The sequence below is a fragment of the Sitophilus oryzae genome, unplaced genomic scaffold (assembly GCF_002938485.1).
Source record: "Sitophilus oryzae breed Bouriz unplaced genomic scaffold, Soryzae_2.0 scaffold_476_pilon_pilon, whole genome shotgun sequence".
In the NCBI taxonomy this organism is placed as follows: domain Eukaryota; kingdom Metazoa; phylum Arthropoda; class Insecta; order Coleoptera; family Curculionidae; genus Sitophilus; species Sitophilus oryzae.
The window spans coordinates 1,198,345-1,217,981 of NW_022147058.1; the positions used below are offsets into that span (position 1 = coordinate 1,198,345).

The following is a 19,637-nucleotide window of genomic DNA, read 5'->3' on the forward strand; positions in this document are numbered from 1 at the left end:
AAACCATGTTATTATAATATATAAAAGTATGTTTTATTGAACATCGGGTCAATCAATAATGTTCTAATCAGCTCGATATATTGATGATGTTGCCAGTATTACTTATCTAGCAATATTGCTGTTATATTAATCAATTAAGGCCGCGTTAACAAACATAACATATACTATTTTATATATATTAATTCGTTATAATAAAATTAAATAATAAAAATATTGTAATTATATTCCTGCAGTTTAAGTGAAAAGTTTTGTTCCTAAATATCGACTATACATATAATAAACGCGTGTTCAAATATTACTTTTATATGGAATATATATGAATATAACATAAAACGAGTAACTGTAATGATAATAAAACGAGTATGTAATTAACTAAATATCATCGTAACAACAGCTATTTTAGAATCGTCTAGGTTTACTTATTTCACTGAGATTTATGAAAAAAAAATCCTTTGCCTCGGGTACAGATACCGCCACGTTTTGGAAATAGCTTAAAACGAAACAAAATTGAACGAGGCAACGGGAAACGCCAAAAAAACAACGCCCTCCTCACGAGTAGTTTTCAGGCGCTTTTAAGAATCGAAAGTAGGTCGAGGCAAACCGAAGTGGGTCAAGATAACTGGAAATAAATCGAAATGCGACAAAGTTAGGCGACGAAATACGACCTTGATTTGCTTCGAAGAGTTCTCCGCATAGTGTAGAGGCTGTTTATAATTCTTTATTCTTAATTTGTTTGTCAGTTTTGATGTTCGTTTAATTTTTGATGTTCGTTAAAAAAATAATAAAAACTATGCTATTAAGTCATCAAATGTGAAAATGCACAGTGCTCTTGATTAACTTACTAATAAAATGAAAAATTGCACATTGGAAATAGAAAATAAACGACACTAAGAAATATTCGAAGAACATAAAACATAAGTATGTATAAGTAAATAATAAGTTGAGTAATATATTTGCCCTTTTCTGGTCCAAGTAGGCATTGCGGCACCTTAGACCAAGGTCAACCCCCATTTTTTCCCTAAATTTAGGGAAATTTTCCCGTCCATAGCGCCCCACCCCATGTAAATCTTATAACATGGGTTATATGTAATTTCCCTAAATCTTCTGATTTTTAGATTTGGCAACGTCGCATTTTGCTATGCATCCGGCAACACTGTACGTAGACGTCGAACGCCATCTAACGTCTACCTCCGGAACTACAGCGCGCCACCTATCGGGTAGCTCAAGCGTTATAATGATGGTAACTGTAATTTGGGATGCATGACGTCATCCGCCTGATGTCATTTAAATTTATTTTTAATAAAAAAGTTCGGTGTAGGGTTTGAACCACGGACCTGTCGATCGCCAAGCTAACGCCTTAATCAACACGACCACAAACGTATTTAAAATTAATTGTAGGATGAGGGCCCCAAATTAAAGCTGTCTCAAAGGTATAGATCACGTAATGAACGACGTTCGTACACAAGTCAAATACCATATACGAGCGCCATTCACCATATGCCATACACCTAGCCCTGCGTACCGGGGGACCCACTAAAAATTTATTAGCACCATTGATTTATCAAAAATAAAAGCAGAATATTTACTTACCACAAACTAGCTATAGGGGCGCAGCACCAGCAGTTCCAACAGCATAAGGTAAGTACCTAACCTATTTCTAGGATGCGGGAGCAGCATACGTGTTGTCGCGACGACCACCGCCTAAAGACTGATACAAAAATAAATGTAGTCCTTATTTATAATAATAATAACATTGTTGAAGGTTGAAACCATTACGCAAACGTCAAAAAATCAACGAACCCATCAGAGAGCCCTTGTAAAACGTATAGATTTAATAATTTATTAAAATTAACTAATAAGTGTTATTAGCATAAAGTAATTAGATGCAATTTCCTATTAAAAAACAAAAGAAGTTTAGGTAAACAAAGTGCTGTCACAGTTTAGCAAAAATAGTAATAAAATATATACGCATGGCTAAATGATTTATTATAAAACATAACGATTAATTAATTTAAGAGTATTAAACCAAAAGACTTTACTTTACTAAAAGATTAAACATCAAATATTGGCGCCAAAATCAACAGGGTGTGGTGCGCAAGCCCCAACAGAAAAAATTACAGCAAGTACTTAACGCTATAAGAATAAAATTTAGAGATGACTAAAAGCAAACAGTTCTGAGAATCTAACCCAACAGAAAAAATATGTACAAGTACTTAACGCTATAAGAATAAAATTTGGAGATGAGACTAAAAAAGCAGACAGTTCTGAGAATCTATCAACAAAAATAATTTAAAAAGTATTAAGTCAAACGTCAATTAGGTGTAAGCGCAAGCTCCAACAGAAAAATTAAAAATACAAGGACAATAGCCCATCGTTTAACTTCGGTAAACAGCGGCTGTCAAACGTCAAAATTAACGCGCCAAAATCAATAGGGTGTGGCAGAACTATCTAAATTTTTACACAAGTCCGAAACAAACAGAAAAAAATTAAAATCTAATGCAAAACATAACGATTAATTTAAGAGTATTAAATTAAAACAAAGATCAAACGTCAAACACTGGCGCTAAAATTACTAGGTGTGGCGCGTAAGCTCCAAAATAAATAGAAAAATCTAATGCAAAACATAGTGATTAATTAATTAATTTAAAAGTATTAAGTCAAACGTCAAATGCCAACTAGGTGTAAGCGCAGACTCCAAAATAAACAGAAAAATTTAAAAAATATGTACAAGTACTTAACGCTATAAGAATAAAATTTGGAGATGAGATTAAAAAGCAAACAGTTCTGAGAATCTATCAACAAAAATAATTTAAAAAAGTATTAAGTCAAACGTCAACTAGGTGTAAGCGCAAGCCCCAACAGAAAAATTAAAAATACAAGGACAATAGCCCATCGTTTAACTTCGGTAAACAGCGGCTGTCAAATGTCAAACGGTCGCGCGCCAAAACCAACTGGGTGCGGCGGCGGCGCCTTTTGTACGCACACACGCGAGGTACAGGAAAAATTTAAAAAGAATGCAAAACATACCCAATACCAAACACCCTATAAATTTATTAGCTTATAAAACATCCTAGTTTCGATACAATCAAAAGATATAAAAAATATGCTTTTTAATGTAAAATCTGGGCAAGGTTGAAATATATATAATGCAAAACTACAAAAACCCACATGCCTACCGAATAAAATAGCACACATAATGAGGGAATGAAAAAGACACATTTAAAAGCTTCAAAAAATAGGTACTCACCGGGGTTTATTGTTAATATCCACCTAACACACACATACACCTTTCTTCGATACCACATTTAAGTCTTTTCCACCAACCGCTAAAACACCCATAAAGTTCTAATACCGTAAATAAACTGAAAAACAATGATCGAACGCCTGAGGTTTGCGATTTAGATTTGTTGAGACTTGTTGTTGGTAACGTCATCGGCTGCGGCGTCGGCGGTGTGAATCAGCTGAAGGAAGTATGACGGCAGATACTACCATATAGTATTTTCTTATCGCAAACAGAAAAATGTTTATAGTTACAGAGTGTATTAAAAATAATAATAATTAAAAAGGGTCGAAAAGGTAATTAGAATTACACAATATTGCGCAATACCTGTATCATCCTTCCTTTTGCACACGTCACTACAGCTGTCAAGGTATAAAAAGGACGACACGCCCAACCCAAATCAGTTCTCTTCGAGATATTGCAGGTGTCACATCGTAGTACCAGCAGCGGATAACTTAACCTCAAAAATGGAAAAATTTATTGTAGTGAAAGATTTCATGAAAAAAGTTCCTCGTTTCGGTCTTACCGGCCGTAAAGTGGAATTTAAAATAAAACCAGTGCCCAATGGTGAAGATCCTATTAAATGGACGAAGGGGGCCATAGAAGATATTTTGAAGAAAGGGGTCGAGGGCGTAGCCCCAAGTGATCAAGTGGGCATAAATTTCTGTTCCAAAGACTTTACAAGGGGCGATGGATGGATCAATTTCAAACCGGCCAGCGGTGTAACTTTCGACGATGTGTGGAAAATGATATCGGGTATTTATCAATCGAATAGTGCCGGGTTAAACACCGAGACGTTCTGCCTCGGTATTACCAGCGTTCAAGTACCGGCTGGAAAAGGACGAGGTGGAAAATACAATACTTTTATGGAGGAATGCGGGATGCGGAAGGGGATTGTTGCCATAAATAATAAAGACAACATGTGCCTACCCCGGGCACTAGTTGTGGCTATTGCGCACGCTGATAAGGACCCCAACTATACGAAAATCAGGAGAGATATTGGGAAGATCCAAACGGAGAAGGCTAGGGTTCTGGCGGAGGAAGCAAACGTCGTTATCCCTAATGAAGGCGCAGGTATACCAGAATTGGGCAAATTCCAGCAGTATTTGGTAGATTACCAAATTGTGGTGTATCAGTACGGATCCAAAGGCCGGGATTTAGTTTTTAAAGGCGAAGAAAAAACGAAAAAGCTCCACCTGCTTTACCATCAACACCACTACAACGTCATAACATCATTGACGGCGGCGTTTTGTTGTGATTATTATTGTGAAGAGTGTAACGTTCCTTACGACCATAAAAAAGACCATAGGTGTGGTGGTACATGCGCCGGCTGCTACCAAAACCCCTCATGCCCTACAGACAATATGAAAATCAAGTGCCCAGACTGCCTACGTTCGTTTAGAGGCCCGATATGTTTCGAGAACCACAAGAAGCCCGGTTCATACGGTAAAAGTTCGGTATGTGAAAGTATAAGGAAATGCCCAACGTGTCTCATTGTCGTGAAATCAGATCGACCACATAACTGCGGTGAAAAGTATTGTTCGATTTGCAAGAAACACCAACCGCAACCGCACCATTGTTACATGCAGCAGGATACAGGGTGTCCCAGTATGAAGAACACGCTGTTTGTTTTTTACGATCTGGAAACGAGGCAGGAAAAGAAGCTGGAAGACGGAACCATACTTCATGAACCTAACCTATGTGTTTATAGAAAGGTTTGCGACAGGTGTATTGACAAAAACAACAGTGTTGTGTGCCAAAAGTGTGGGGAAAGACAAAAAGTTATTAAAGACAATGTAATAGCGGTATTATTAAGGGATATTTTAGTACTTAGGAAACAATTCAAGGATGTGGTGGTGATAGCACATAATGGCGGAGGGTTTGACCACCAATTTATCCTAGACTATATTCTCCAGCAAACAGACCTGACACCTGAACTTATTACCCGAGGTACCAAGTTAGTTCTCATGTCTGCGGGCAACGTTAAATTTCTGGACTCACTCAATTATTTCCCTATGGCTCTTGCAAAACTCCCCAAAGCATTCGGCTTAAACGAGCTGAAGAAAGGATATTTTCCCCATTTATTCAACACCGTAGGACATCAAAAGTATGTTGGGCCCATGCCCTCTATTGAATATTATGATCCCGACAATATGAAGGTTGAAGATAGGGAAAAGTTCGTGAAATGGTACCAAGAGTGTGTAGGCAAGAATTATATGTTTGATTTCGAGAAGGAGTTTGTTGACTATTGCGTATCCGATGTCGATATTCTTACGCAAGCCTGCCTCAAATTCAGAAAACTCATGATAGACGAAGGAAACGTATGCCCTTTTACCGAAGCCTCAACACTACCTTCTGCTTGCAATAAGATTTTCCGTCGTAATTTCCTCCAGCCCGAAACTATAGGTATCATACCGAAAAACGGGTACAGGTTCTGCGATAACCAAAGCAAGATAGCTCTCCAATGGTTATTGTGGGTGGAACAAGAAAGAGGGGTTGAAATCATACATGCCGCAAAACAACAAGAAAGTATCGTTGCAGGGTGTAAAGTCGACGGGTATTGTAGGGAAACCAACCAGGTGTTTGAGTTTCACGGCTGCTATTACCACGGATGCCCTAGATGTTACAGGTACGACAGACAGGTACCGCTGAAAGACGACCCCACGCAAACGCTGGATTCCCGGCACGAGAATACACTTACGAAAACCCAGCATTTAATAGACCAAGGCTACGAGGTGATTGAAATGTGGGAGTGCGATTTCCGGCGCAATATGAGTGTAGAAACCAAACAATTTGTTGAAGACCATCCTCTACTTATCAATTTACCACTAAATCCGCGCGACGCTTTTTACGGGGGCCGTACGGAAAATATGAGGACATACTACAAGTGCCGGGAAGGAGAAACAATCAAATACGTTGATGTTTGTTCACTTTACCCGTGGGTAAACAAGTATGGAAAGTACCCCGTAGGACACCCGGAAGTTATCGTTGGTAGTGAAAAGTGCTCCAAACTTAACCTGTTTGAAACAGACGGACTAATTAAATGCAAAATTTTACCGCCTCAACAGCTAACCCATCCCGTACTACCGGTAAAATTGAACGATAAACTCATGTTCGTGTTGTGTTACGCATGCGCTAAAGTCGGGGTTAAAGACTGTGGCCATAGCGATGAAGAAAGGGCAATTTGCGGTACGTGGGTGATTGACGAAGTGGTAAAGGCGCTTGAAAAAGGATACCAGGTGTTGGATATTCAGGAGGTTTGGAAATACCAGATAACGCAGTATAATCCCGAGACAAAACAAGGAGGTTTGTTCAACGGATATATTAGCAAATTCCTGAAAATCAAACAAGAATCATCAGGGTGGCCCTCGTACTGTACAACGCCCGAATCCAAAGACCAATACGTGCGCGAATATTTGGCAAGAGAAGGTGTTACGCTAGATCCAGAAAAGGTTTCTGTAAATCCCGGCCTTAGACAGCTTGGAAAAGCAGTCATCACATCGTTTTGGGGCAAGTTGGGGCAGAGGGAAAACCAGGGAAAAACGGCTATTGTGAACAAACCCGAAGCGCTGTTTTCCATGCTAACCAATCCTGCGACCGACGTAAATTCCATCCTGCCAGTGAACGACGATACTTTACTGGTAAACTGGTCATTTAAGGATGAAGCATACGATATTCTGCCCACGGTAAACGTCTGCTTAGCCGCCTACACCACGGCCCAAGCCCGGCTTAAACTTTATAGCTATCTGGAAAAAGTCGGGGATAACGCTATTTACACCGATACAGATAGCGTTATTTACCTATCGAAGGCAGGGCAAGAAGAAGATATTCCGCTTGGAAATTTCCTCGGTGAAATGACCGATGAGTTGGAGGGGTATGGCGAGGGTAGCTACATTGATGAGTTTGTGTCGGGAGGGCCTAAGAACTACGCCTATAGGGTATATTCTCCTAAATCCGGGGAATATTCCATAACGTGCAAGGTTAAAGGTCTTTCCCTAAACTACAACGCCTCTCAAACCATCAATTTTGAAACCATAAAATCCATGGTTTTAACAGAGCAGCCCGAACCTATTCCAATAATATACAGGCAGATACGGAGAACAGCTGATCACAAGGTTATCACAACACAGCTGACAAAACTCTACAGACCGCTTTCCACCAAACGGAAATTCGACGAGGAAGGTCACTCGTTACCGTTTGGATATAAAAAAGCTAGACTGTAGCTGTGCACCTATATTAACTTCATTGTTCTAATTTCTACATCTATTGTTATTCAAAACCTATTTATTTTATAATTTTATTACTTGTAAGTTTATATTGTAATTATTCTATTTTATACAGGGTGTATTGATTATTTTAACGTATTTATAAACCTATATTAAGCTATTTTTTCTTATTCGAATACCTATTTATATTGTTATATTAACAAGTATATTATCACTATTTTTAAATGTTACTATACAGGTTGATTAATATTTATACTAACAAACTGTTTATTGTTTGTAAGTTTATTTTATAATTTTATATATTAACATGTATGTTATTATTTTTTGTCAATAAAATATGTAAATGTTAATATACAGGGTGTCTAGAAAAATATTTATAGTAACAAACTGTTTATTACTCGTAAGTTTATATTAACAAGTATGTTATCACTACTTTTGTTATTAATATATTTATCAATACAATATGTAAATGTTAATATACAGGGCGTCTAGAAAAATATTTATACTAACATGTATGTTATTATTTTTTTATCAATAAAATATGTAAATGTTACTATACAGGCTGATTAATATTTATACTAACAAACTGTTTATTACTCGTAAGTTTATATTTTATACTAGCAAGTATGTTATCACTATTTTTGTTATTAATATATTTATCAATAAAATATGCAAATGTTACTATACAGATTGATTAATATTTATACTAACAAACTGTTTATTGCTTGTAAGTTTATTCTGTAATTTTATATAGAACCCGTATTAATATTTATATTTTATACTAACATATATGTTATTAATATATTTATCAATACAATATGTAAATGTTACTATACAAACTATCTAGAAAAAATATTTATACTAACATGTATGTTATTATTTTTTGTCAATAAAATATGTAAATGTTACTATACAGGGTGTCTAGAAAAATATTTATACTAACAAACTGTTTATTACTCGTAAGTTTATACTAACAAGTATGTTATCACTACTTTTGTTATTAATATATTTATCAATAAAGAAATCTTACAATTAAACCTTTATCTTTTTTTCCCTCGTATTTATAAACCTATATTAAATTTCTAGTTTAACCCACACGCCTGACCGGATCCAAAAAACACGTCATACCTATTGCAAAAACCATTAGTGGGTAGAATCATCATCATTTCCTTTCAAAAACCACAACATCCGCTAGATACAGCAAAAATTTCTGATATTATTTATCGCTCCGCCACATGTCGGGTGTAGATAATGCCCACACACAAAGTTTAATTTTAATTAAATATTTATCGCTAAAACCAAATATTTTTATGTAATTATTAAGTTTTCCATACTATATTTTCTGTTAAATTATCCAGTAGCATCGTTAATTAATTTTTCAACAATATTTTTGATGACAAATTTTGATGGGCCATCAGACTAATACAATTTAAAATATGTTCTAAGCTTTAGTGGTAGCAATTAACCTTTTTCTGGGGCAAAAACCGCTCTATCGGGTCCATCGGATCCAACAGGGCGGTTCCCAACGGGTCCAACAGGGCAGTTCAAACGGATGAACGGGTCAACAGGGCTGTTCAAGCGGACGAACCGGTCTATCGGGTCTGTTCCCAACAGGTCTGTTTAAGCGGATGAACGGGTCAACAGGGCAGTTCGATCGGGCCCAACAGGTCTGTTCCCAGCGGGTTAACAGGGCTGTTTAAGTGGGCGTCTATGCCGGGTTCCCGTTGGGTTAGTGTTGGGTTGCTGTTGGGTTAGCGTTGCGTTGCTGTTGGGTTAGCGCTGCGCTGCTGTTGGGTTCGTGTTGTGTTGCTGTTGGGTTAGCGTTGCGTTAGTGTTGGGTTGGGTATAAATACCGTATATTCTTATGTAAAGCATCATTAATACGTTATCAGTTATGGAGCAACAACAACAACGTAGACTAAAACTCTTGAATATACCAAACCACAATGTATTTGGTATTAGGAGAGTGAACAAACGTCTGCTTATCGGCAACGAACCAGTTAAAGTACAAGATGATGGGTATCTAGCGATTAAAGATGAAAAATTTGAACTGACGAACGAATTCTTCTTACTCAATCGCGGCCTACTGAGTACTCTGTGGTAGATCTAGAGAATTATAAGTTTATACTGTTATTGACAAACGCACATAGACGCCAGTTTAATCACGATAGACACATTACTTCAAGCAAAAGCCGAAAATATGTAAATATTATTTCTAAATTATTTCCACCGGCAAGGAAGAAAGGCGAAAGAAAACGTACTGTGAAACAACAACAAGGAAGTCAGGATATAAACGAACAAGTCTTAAACATTAGTTCTCCTGCTCTGGAATACTATGATATAAACGAACAAGTCTTAAACAATAGTTCTCCTCCTCTGGAATACGACGACATTAATGAACTGGTTGATAGACTATATGTACTGGATCAGACCCAAGGAACTTGAGCGTTTAGAAGTGGTATATAGACCCTAAACCTGTATATAGGGTGGTTAACAAACTACTTACATTCGGTTGACAGCCTAATCTTGTCTGAACAACATGTACGTTCTTTATATTTTGGCTGTGTGACACTTACAAGTGGTAAGGAGCTAACATAAGAAGAAGTCCAGACTTTCTTACGATTTCACGGTTATTTTCATAATAACGAATCAGCAGACGTCCAGAACCTAGAATCATTGACGGAGGGTTTAAGCGAATTTCAAGCTATATATATATATATATATATCGGGTCCGTAAAAGATATATATATATATATATATATATATATATATATATATATATATATATATATATATATATATATATATATATATATATATATATATATATATATATATATATATATATATATATATATATATATATATATATATATATATATATATATATATATATATATATATATATATATATATATATATATCTACCGGTCTAAAAGCACCGCTCTCATAACGGAACAATTTACAGGAGTACCTAGTAAAATAGACTCTGTATTTCGGTACACCGGCGGTATAATTTATTTCCTTTATAATGGGCATTATTATGGTTATGATGAATTTTCCAATAGTTTAAAAGTAGCCGGTAAACTTAGCTTGGGTTTCTTTGAAATATTTTGTCCAAATATTAGTATATTAGAAAAACTAAAAATATTGTTAAATAAGATTATAAATCAAAATATTGTATAAGGCTATTTTATATAATTATATATTATGTTTCCTAAATAAATGTAATTAAAATTATTTCTCGTTTTATTTAATAGTAGAAAACAAAGTTAATTTCATACAAGCGGTGGGTTTATCAGCTAGACACATAATCACAGACCCGTTAAGGCTGGTTTAGACGACACAACTTAGCGCGCGTTTTATTGGACCCACATTTACATCTTTTTTCTATTTTGTAACATGTAAATTGGCCTTTAAATTGAGCTTAATGTGCGCACAATACGAAGAGGTTGCTGCTGATTGGTTGTATGGAAGTATGAGGAGATTATAAAAGAAGAAAGTTTTCGTCGGGGCGCTGCAGAGTTCCTAGTTCCGACGGCAGCTAACGACGGGTGCTAACAGTCTAAAGGTAAATAGTTTTTTTTCCTTATTATTTTTATGACACTGTTTATTGGGTCCCTATTCATAATATATAGGTTCTTGATATTTAAATAAACAATAAAATTTAGACGTCGGTATTGAAACTAAAGTTTGTATCTCTCTCTCTGCTACCGGGTTTTTGAAGTTTGTGTTTATGTTGATTGGTTGACTAAAGATAGAATAGAAAAAACGTTAATATAAAATAAAAAAAATAAAATAATAACTCACCGTTGAGGGCTCCTTTGCAAATCCTGCGGTGTTGTTTTAAATTATCCTTTCGGCTGAATGCTTTCAAGCATTTTTCGCACGTATCTAAAATAAAAAAGCATTTTTAAAGCCAGAACATAAAATAAAAATATTTACTTACGTTTACTAGGGCCAATACCAAAGTCCGCTCTGGTTCGTGGTATTTTGGATTTTATTAGCTAAAAAATAATATATTTAAAATTTTTGAAAAATGTACAATAAATAAAAAATAGCCGTGGTGGTTTTGGTAATATATTTTCTGTACTACTGTTTTTACTTTTACAGTACAGGCTCTAAGCGACCCTTGTACTCGTCAAACGGCGCGGTGTCTTCCTTGAAAATCTTATTTTTTAAAAGTGTCTTTTGCTGCCGCTTTTCCTGTTTGTTGTCGTCATCCCCCACTATAATATATTTGGTGAAAGAAATATATTTTTCTTTGTTTTGGATTTGGCGGCGGGTTCTTTTATGAAAAACAAATAATAATAAATCATTACATATCTTTGTGTGCCTCTGATACTTTTCTGGTTTTGTACCATTGTTTTTTACTCTGTAGGTTCCTACAAGAGTCCAACATTTGGTGGTTTTGGTAACATAATTTTGGATAACTGTTTTTTACTTTTGTCCCATAAATAAGACCCTGTTATCTGTCCCATAAATAAGACCATGTTGTCTGTCCCATAAATAGGGCCATGCTGTCTGTCCCATAAATAAGACAGCCTTGTCTGTTCCATAAATAAGACAGCATTGTCTGTCCCATAAATAAGACAGCATTGTCTGTCCCATAAATAAGACCATGCTGTCTGTCCCATAAATAAGACAGCATTGTCTGTCCCATAAATAAGACCATGTTGTCTGTCCCATAAATAAGACAGCATTGTCTGTCCCATAAATAAGACCATGTTGTCTGTCCCATAAATAAGACCATGTTATCTGTCCCATAAATAAGACCATGTTATCTGTCCCATAAATAAGATCATGTTGTCTGTCCCATAAATAAGACCATGCTGTCTGTCCCATAAATAAGACGGTGCTGTCAAAGATGTTATGACGTTGAAGTGGTTCTGGTGGTAAAGCAAATGGAGTTTCTTCGGTTTCTCCTCGCCTTTGAATACCAAATCCCTGCCCTTGGATCCGTATTGGTAAACAACAATTTGGTAGTCTACCAAATAGTTTTGGAAGGCCTGGATTTCGGGTATACCTGCCCCTCTACCGGTATAACGACGCCTGCAGCCTCCACTAATGCGTTTGTCTTCTCAGTTTGGACCTTGCCGATATCCCTCCTTATTTTGGCATAATTTGGGTCCTTCTCGGCGTGCGCGATCGCCACAACGAGAGCTCGAGGTAAACACAGATTGTCTTTATTGTTTATCACAACGACACCCCTGCGCATCCCGCACTCTTCATCGAAGCTATTGTACTTGGCTCCGCGACCGGCTGGCATTTTCACACTGGTAACACCAAGACAGAAAGTCTCGGTGTTTAACTCCGCAGAGTTTGACTGATATATGGAAGATATTGTCTTCCACACATCTTCGAAAACCACCTCGTTGGCCGGCTTAAAATTTGACATGTTGTGGAAGAACACAGGAATAAAGTTGGGTACTTTAAAATTTAGGTTACAAACAGAGTGAGCCGCACCTCAATAATTTCCTGTCAGATTGCACCTCAATAATTGAACTGTTCGAATTTTGAAATTTATTTCAAGGGTGTTGAAAATCTATACCTGTCACACCCAGTTCCTGCTCAAAAGATTCATAATTTTTAAACATTTACACAAGTTTCTTTAATTTGTGTGGGAAGATCGATATAGGTACCGGCTCTTAGAGGATTATATTTATTTATATTTACAGTTAAATTCTTAATTTCAGATAACGCCCAACCGCTATCTTTTTCCTGAAATTCTTCCAATTCAACTAGCAAAGAATTTTGAATATGATTAACAAACCAATTATCTAAATTGTAATCTTTATAAATTATTCCGTTTTTAGTATTTAAATATTTTAATTCGGTCTTTACCTGATCTGCTTTATTGATAGTAAACTCTCCAGAAAACACACCATTAACCTTCAAGGCATCAACCTTTTTCAGCACATTCTGAATTCGTCTTATAAATAATGCCTTGCAATCATTTAAAAACAGTTTCGGATCCGTATGATGAAGGTTAATAATAACGCCCATTCTAACGCGAGAATCGAAAGCAGAGTTCAAATCTTCCCATTCGACGCGAGAACAGGCAGTCGCTTTCTTTTTATTGAGACCCTCCCCTTTCTTTTGTTTTAATTTAAATTGTTGCCTTAGAGTTTTCACATTAATAAGAGCCGCTTGTAATTTTTGTTTCTTCAGTTCTTGTTTATTTACCTTTAGACTGTTAGTTACCATTCTACTACCACTATAGTAACCGCCGGAACTAGGAACTCCAAATGATTGTGCGTGTGTGTGTGTGAATGGAGTGTGTATGGGTATAATTAAAAACAAATTATTATTAGTTAAAAACATATATTTTAGGTTAACTAAACTTTAGATTTGTGTTGATATGGTTACCTATATACAAATTTTAGATAAAATAAACACCTAGGTTCGGTATTCACACACCTATTGGCGAATTAAAGAGCCGTCTGAATTAATTTTTAGATTGGTGCTCGTGCGGCCTATATACTAATTTAGGTAAAATATCCGCCTAGATTTTATTGGCAAATTAAAGAGTCGTCTGGATTAAGTTCTAGATTGGTGCTCGTGTGGCCTACTCCTAGTAATTTGTTTGAAGTGAATGAGTGTGCGAATGTGCCCCCAGCAATGTAGCTATGCCTTGATGTGGCGCTGGGGCTTAAGATTGTTTTTGTAGTAAAATTATTATTACGAAAGCAACCAACTAAATTAGCTACACACCTCGTATATTAACCTTATTCTACACACCTCGTATATTCCAAGTACTGGTGTTATCAGTTTCCTGTCTGTCATTCGGCCTTCACATTATATTTTTAGCTACAAAATCAGCAGTTTGTTTCTAACTTTTCATGGTACTGCATCAAGAAATTTACTGTGTATTTTCAGTGCGTTTAGTGAAAAGGGCTATTGAAGAAGAAAAAGGGTGTAAGTGTATGTGTTGAGTGGCTGGATAGTAATACATATAAACCTCGTAAGTACGTATTTTTAGTAATACGCTTTGTTTTTTGATTTAATACTCTTAAATTAATTTTCGTTTCGATAATTAAAGTTTTTACATTACAAAGGCATAAAGGGCGTACTTGTTGTTGTAATTTTTCTGTTTATTTCTACCACCACACCTAGTTTTTGGTGCCAATATTTGACAGATGGCGTTTAATCTTTTAGTAAAGAAATGTCTTTTTTTTTTTGGTTTAATACTCTTAAATTAATTTCAATACCCCTCACAATCGTTATGTTTTGCATTATAATATGTACATATTTTTAATTTTTCTGTTGGGGCTTGCGCTTACACCTAGTTGACGTTTGACTTAATACTTTTTTAAATTATTTTTGTTGATAGATTCTCAGAACTGTTTGCTTTTTAATCTCATCTCCAAATTTTATTCTTATAGCGTTAAGTACTTGTACATATTTTTTAAATTTTTCTGTTTATTTTGGAGTCTGCGCTTACACCTAGTTGGCATTTGACGTTTGACTTAATACTTTTAAATTAATTAATTAATCGCTATGTTTTTGCATTAGATTTTTCTATTTATTTTGGAGCTTGCGCGCCACACCCTGTTAATTTTAGTGCCAGTGTTTGACGTTTGATCTTTGTTTTAATTTAATACTCTTAAATTAATCGTTATGTTTTGCATTAGATTTTAATTTTTTTCTGTTTGTTTCGGACTTGTGTGAAAATTTCGATAGTTCTGCCACACCCTATTGATTTTGGCGCGTTGATTTTGACGTTTGACAGCCGCTGTTTACCGAAGTTAAACGATGGGCTATTGTCCTTGTATTTTTAAAAATTTGTTGGAGCTTGCGCTTACACCTAATTGACGTTTGACTTAATACTTTTTTAAATTATTTTTGTTGATAGATTCTCAGAACTGTTTGCTTTTTAATCTCATCTCCAAATTTTATTCTTATAGCGTTAAGTACTTGTACATATTTTTTAAATTTTTCTGTTGGAGCTTGCGCCGAGAGCCACACCTAGCGTCGATTTTGACGATGTTTACCGAAGTTAAACGATGAGCTATTGTCCTTGTATATTTTAAAAAATTTTCTGTTTATTTCGGAGCTTGCGCGCCACACCTAGTTGACATTTGACGTTTGACTTAATACTTTTAATCTTTTAGTAAAGAAATGTCTTTTGGTTTAATGCTCTTAAATTAATTTCAATACCCCTCACAATCGTTATGTTTTGCATGTACATATTTTTAATTTTTTTCTGTTTACTTTGGAGCTTGCGCGATGTTCGGTTTTGGCGTACCACTTATGACATAGTTGACGTTTGACATTTAATCTTTGTTTTGATTCCCAATACTCTTAAATTAATTAATCATTATGTTTTTATAATAAATCATTGAGCTATACGTATATATTTTATTTTCATTACCCCAATAATTTTCAATAATTTTTGCTAAACTATCCTATAAACTATTAATTAGTGGGACTTGCGCGCGCGCAACAAAGGACAGTGCCACACCCCAGCGCGCTTACGATAACAACCGATGTTTGCCGAAGTCAACTTTGTTTACCTAAACTTTTTCCTTTTGAATTGCATCTAATTACTTTGCGCTTATTAGTTCTTATTGTTAATATCTATAAGTACTTACCGTGCGCCGTCGCCGCCGCTGCTGCCGCCGTATCCTCCTCCTCCTAAACAAAGCTGATGTAGACGGAATAGCTATTGTGGTAAGTAAATAATATTTTTAATCTACGCTATTATTTTATTTTTGATAAATCAATGGTGCTAATAAATTTGGGGGGGCCCCACCAGGTATATGGCATTTGGTGAATAGTGCTCGTATATGGTATTTGACTTGTGTACGAACGTCGTTCATTACGTGATCTATACCTTTGAGACAACTTTAAATTGGGACCCTCATATAGGCATACCTACAATTAATTTTAAATGCGTTTGTGGTCATGTTGATTAAGGCGTTAGCTTGGCGATCGACAGGTCCGTGGTTCAAACCCTACACCGAACTTTTTTATTAAAATAAATTTAAATGACGTCAGGCGGATGACGTCATGCATATAAATTGACTTATTAAGGTTCAGAGGTGATGACTCATGCGTCACGGTTGGTGGTGTCATACGTCTGGCACCAGAATTCCTGGAATTCTGTGTCTGGGCCGGATGTGACTGGTGGTAACGTCATACGCCAGACGTTACGGTTGATGACGTCATACGTCTGGCGCCAGAATTCTTGGAATTCGGTGTCTGGACCGGAAGTGACTGTCTGTCTAAGGTGCCGCAATGCCTACTAATGTATCCTCTGTAAGATTAACGAATTACTTCGATGTCGTTTCGAATCGCTATCGAAAAAAAAAATATTATGCCGGCCCCGCGCCGTTTCTCTTTGAGCCCAAAACGAAGGCTCACGTTAACTGGAAATCTAACATTTCGGTTTAAAAAGTGGAGAATGAGTCTGGCGTTTAAAAGTTAAGGAAAATAAAACAGTGGACAAGATTAAAAGGTCCATCATATTTAGGGAAATTGATTTATATGCCGAACGTAGCCAAAGTATGTCTAAAATGTTTCGTACGCTTGAGAAATCTGCGTTAAAAATTAACCGTATCTACGTGCTGAAACCCATATAGAATGGTACTATTCTATTCAAGAATAAGCGTTGTAAAAGCGCGCCTATACATAAAATTAGCAGTAACAACGAACGTATCGGATTGTCGATCGAAAAGTATGAACTCCCGAAACGGATATCATGTATTCTACACTTACCTGGCCCCCCTAGTCCGATATTTATTAGCAATTTTTTGTTTTCAAAATCGAGCGTTGCGCTTACGCGCAGCCTAGGGGGGGCACGGAAGATTTCCGGTGTAGGGTGGCAGCGGTGGGGTTACCCCAGGAGTGTAATGCACGTATTCATATTTTGATCAAAAATTGCGAAAATAAGATATAAAGCGACCCCCCAAAGAAGGGGGGCTGGGGGAATTTTTTCATTATTTTTCTCGGAATCCTCACGAGCTCCTGGATACGGTAGCATTTTGTTTTTTTCATTTCTGAATACTTTTTATATTTGCTTCAATTGCCACGCCCATTGCTTCAAGACTAAATCCTAATGCTTCAAGTAGGGCATACCACGCCTCCAACCCGATCCTGGCCTTAGATTTCGATTTCGGGACTCCTTTCAACGTTTTTGAGCACCCAGCCCTCGAGGGGGAGGGGGAATTTTTTCATTATTTTTCCGGACTCCCTGGGCTTCAGGACTCCAACGGACTACTCAAAATCCGATTGCTGCAATTTTCAAAAAATTTCCTGAAGCTCCAGGACTTCGTTTATGATAGAGGCCACGCCCACTTTTTGGCCCTTTTTTATAGCGTCCCCTGCTTCGCAGGGGGCTAGAAAAAATTGAAAAAATCCTAGTCCGACATAATTCGACCCCCTCTTTCGAATGGCGCTACGCGCCTTCCCCTACTACCCCTCCTTCCCCTACTTTTAGGGGGGTGCCCCCCTTCGGGGGGCACCTGGAATTTTTTTAATATTTTTTTCGGACTCCTGGGGTCGTACTGCGTACGACCATATATGACAGAACCGATTTGGACGAAGTTTTCGGATAGCTAGTAGACTTCGTTTATGGTTGACTAGATCAGTGTCCAAGTCAAATGACTTGGGTGCGTGAAAGGTTCTGAACTTGTTGCGCAATGAGTGTTGTAATTTTTTAAATGTTTTTGGGAGGTATATTTATTTTTAAAATTTTTAAAACATATTTTATATATTTGAACGTAATGATATCGAAGAAGGGAAGTGGGAGGGGGGATCCCTCCCCCCCTTCTTCCCTCCGCACCTTTTGATTTATAGGTTATGATTTATTTAATTTTTTTTTTAATTTGTAGGTTTTTATTTTTTTCTTCGTCCTGTATACAACTTTTTGACAAACTTTTTATACCAAAAAATTTCTTTTATTATTATGTACCTATTCCCCCTTAAAAATGATTAAAATCAAAAAATGTCAAAAAAGTTAAATTTTGGCCTCAATTTTTTTCGGAAATATTTCTTTTTTGCTCTTTTTTTAAATATCTCCCTTATCCTTCATTTTTCTGTAATGAGTAATACATTGTTGGATAGAGGGTAGATGGCGCTTATTAACGACAATTTTTTGACATTTTAATATTGTACAGAGTGTTGTAAAAATCGACCCATAGTCAAAAATTTGCAAAATCTAAAAATTCTAAGTATCTCGAAAATGGTAGATCGTAAAATGATGGTTGACCCCTATGTGGATAGAGCTTATGGAGCCCTACAATCGCCTCATTGATATTGTGTTTCAAAAACGTATAGTTTTTGAGGTATTTCGAATATAAGTTTTCAATTGTCGATTTCCTGAGCATACCCCTTTGAAAAAAATCGATTTTCAATTTTTTTCACTTTTCGTACTTTTTTCATCTGAAACGTGTAGAGGGCGTTAAAATATGATTATTAAGACCAATTTGGCCCCCTTTATAAGTTATCATGTATTTTTAAAAAATTCCCGAAAATTAAAAAATCGGTTTTTATTTTTTTTTTCTCCCCCTGTATATGTTTTTGTGCCAACTTTGCTATGGTTTACTAGCGGCCCGTGGCCGCCATTTTATATCTTAAATTGGGTCTGATCGGACCAATGGGAACCGAGATATAACGGTTTAAATACCTATCTCATGTTCTCCAGTGGCGAGAATGAATTTTTTAGATATTTAATTATTTATCTTAGAGCAAATCTTATTGGAAGTTTTTTGTTTAGAATTTTATGCTTTATTGAATGGTGTCTCCAAAATTTGTTTTAAGAACACATATATATTTTTTAAATTTGTTTTGAAGAAATATGGAAAAATACTCAGTATTTTAAAAATTAAAAATTTTAGGAAATATGGCTACAATGTAAAAAAGTAAAACATGCCTTAAATAGAGAAAAAAATTCTCTACATTATACGTATTTACACTTTTTCGCTAATATATAAGGTTTAGAAGTTATTGGGCTTTATATTATAACATTTCAAAATGTGCCATTTTTCCAAAAATTTCAATATTTTTTAATTAATTTATTTTTGATTTTAAAAAAAACTTTATTTGAACTTTTTTATGCAGAATCACGAGCTTTATCGAAATCCATTTTTAGAAGTTTCGAAAAAAATTATATAAGGGCTATTTTAGCC

General features: G+C 35.9%; 1 protein-coding gene across 1 annotated transcript; it reads left to right on the forward strand.

Moving 5' to 3' along the window:
- The first annotated feature begins 3,747 nt into the window (after positions 1–3,747).
- Positions 3,748–7,503, forward strand: LOC115886248. The gene has a single exon (XM_030905334.1). It carries the CDS (start codon positions 3,748–3,750, stop codon positions 7,501–7,503), a length of 3,756 nt encoding a protein of 1,251 aa, XP_030761194.1.
- Positions 7,504–19,637: the final 12,134 nt, after the last annotated feature.

What these genes read in the sequence shown, in the direction of transcription:
- LOC115886248 (XM_030905334.1), top strand. Translation starts at nt 3,748, where the DNA reads ATGGAAAAATTTATTGTAGTGAAAGATTTCATGAAAAAAGTTCCTCGT.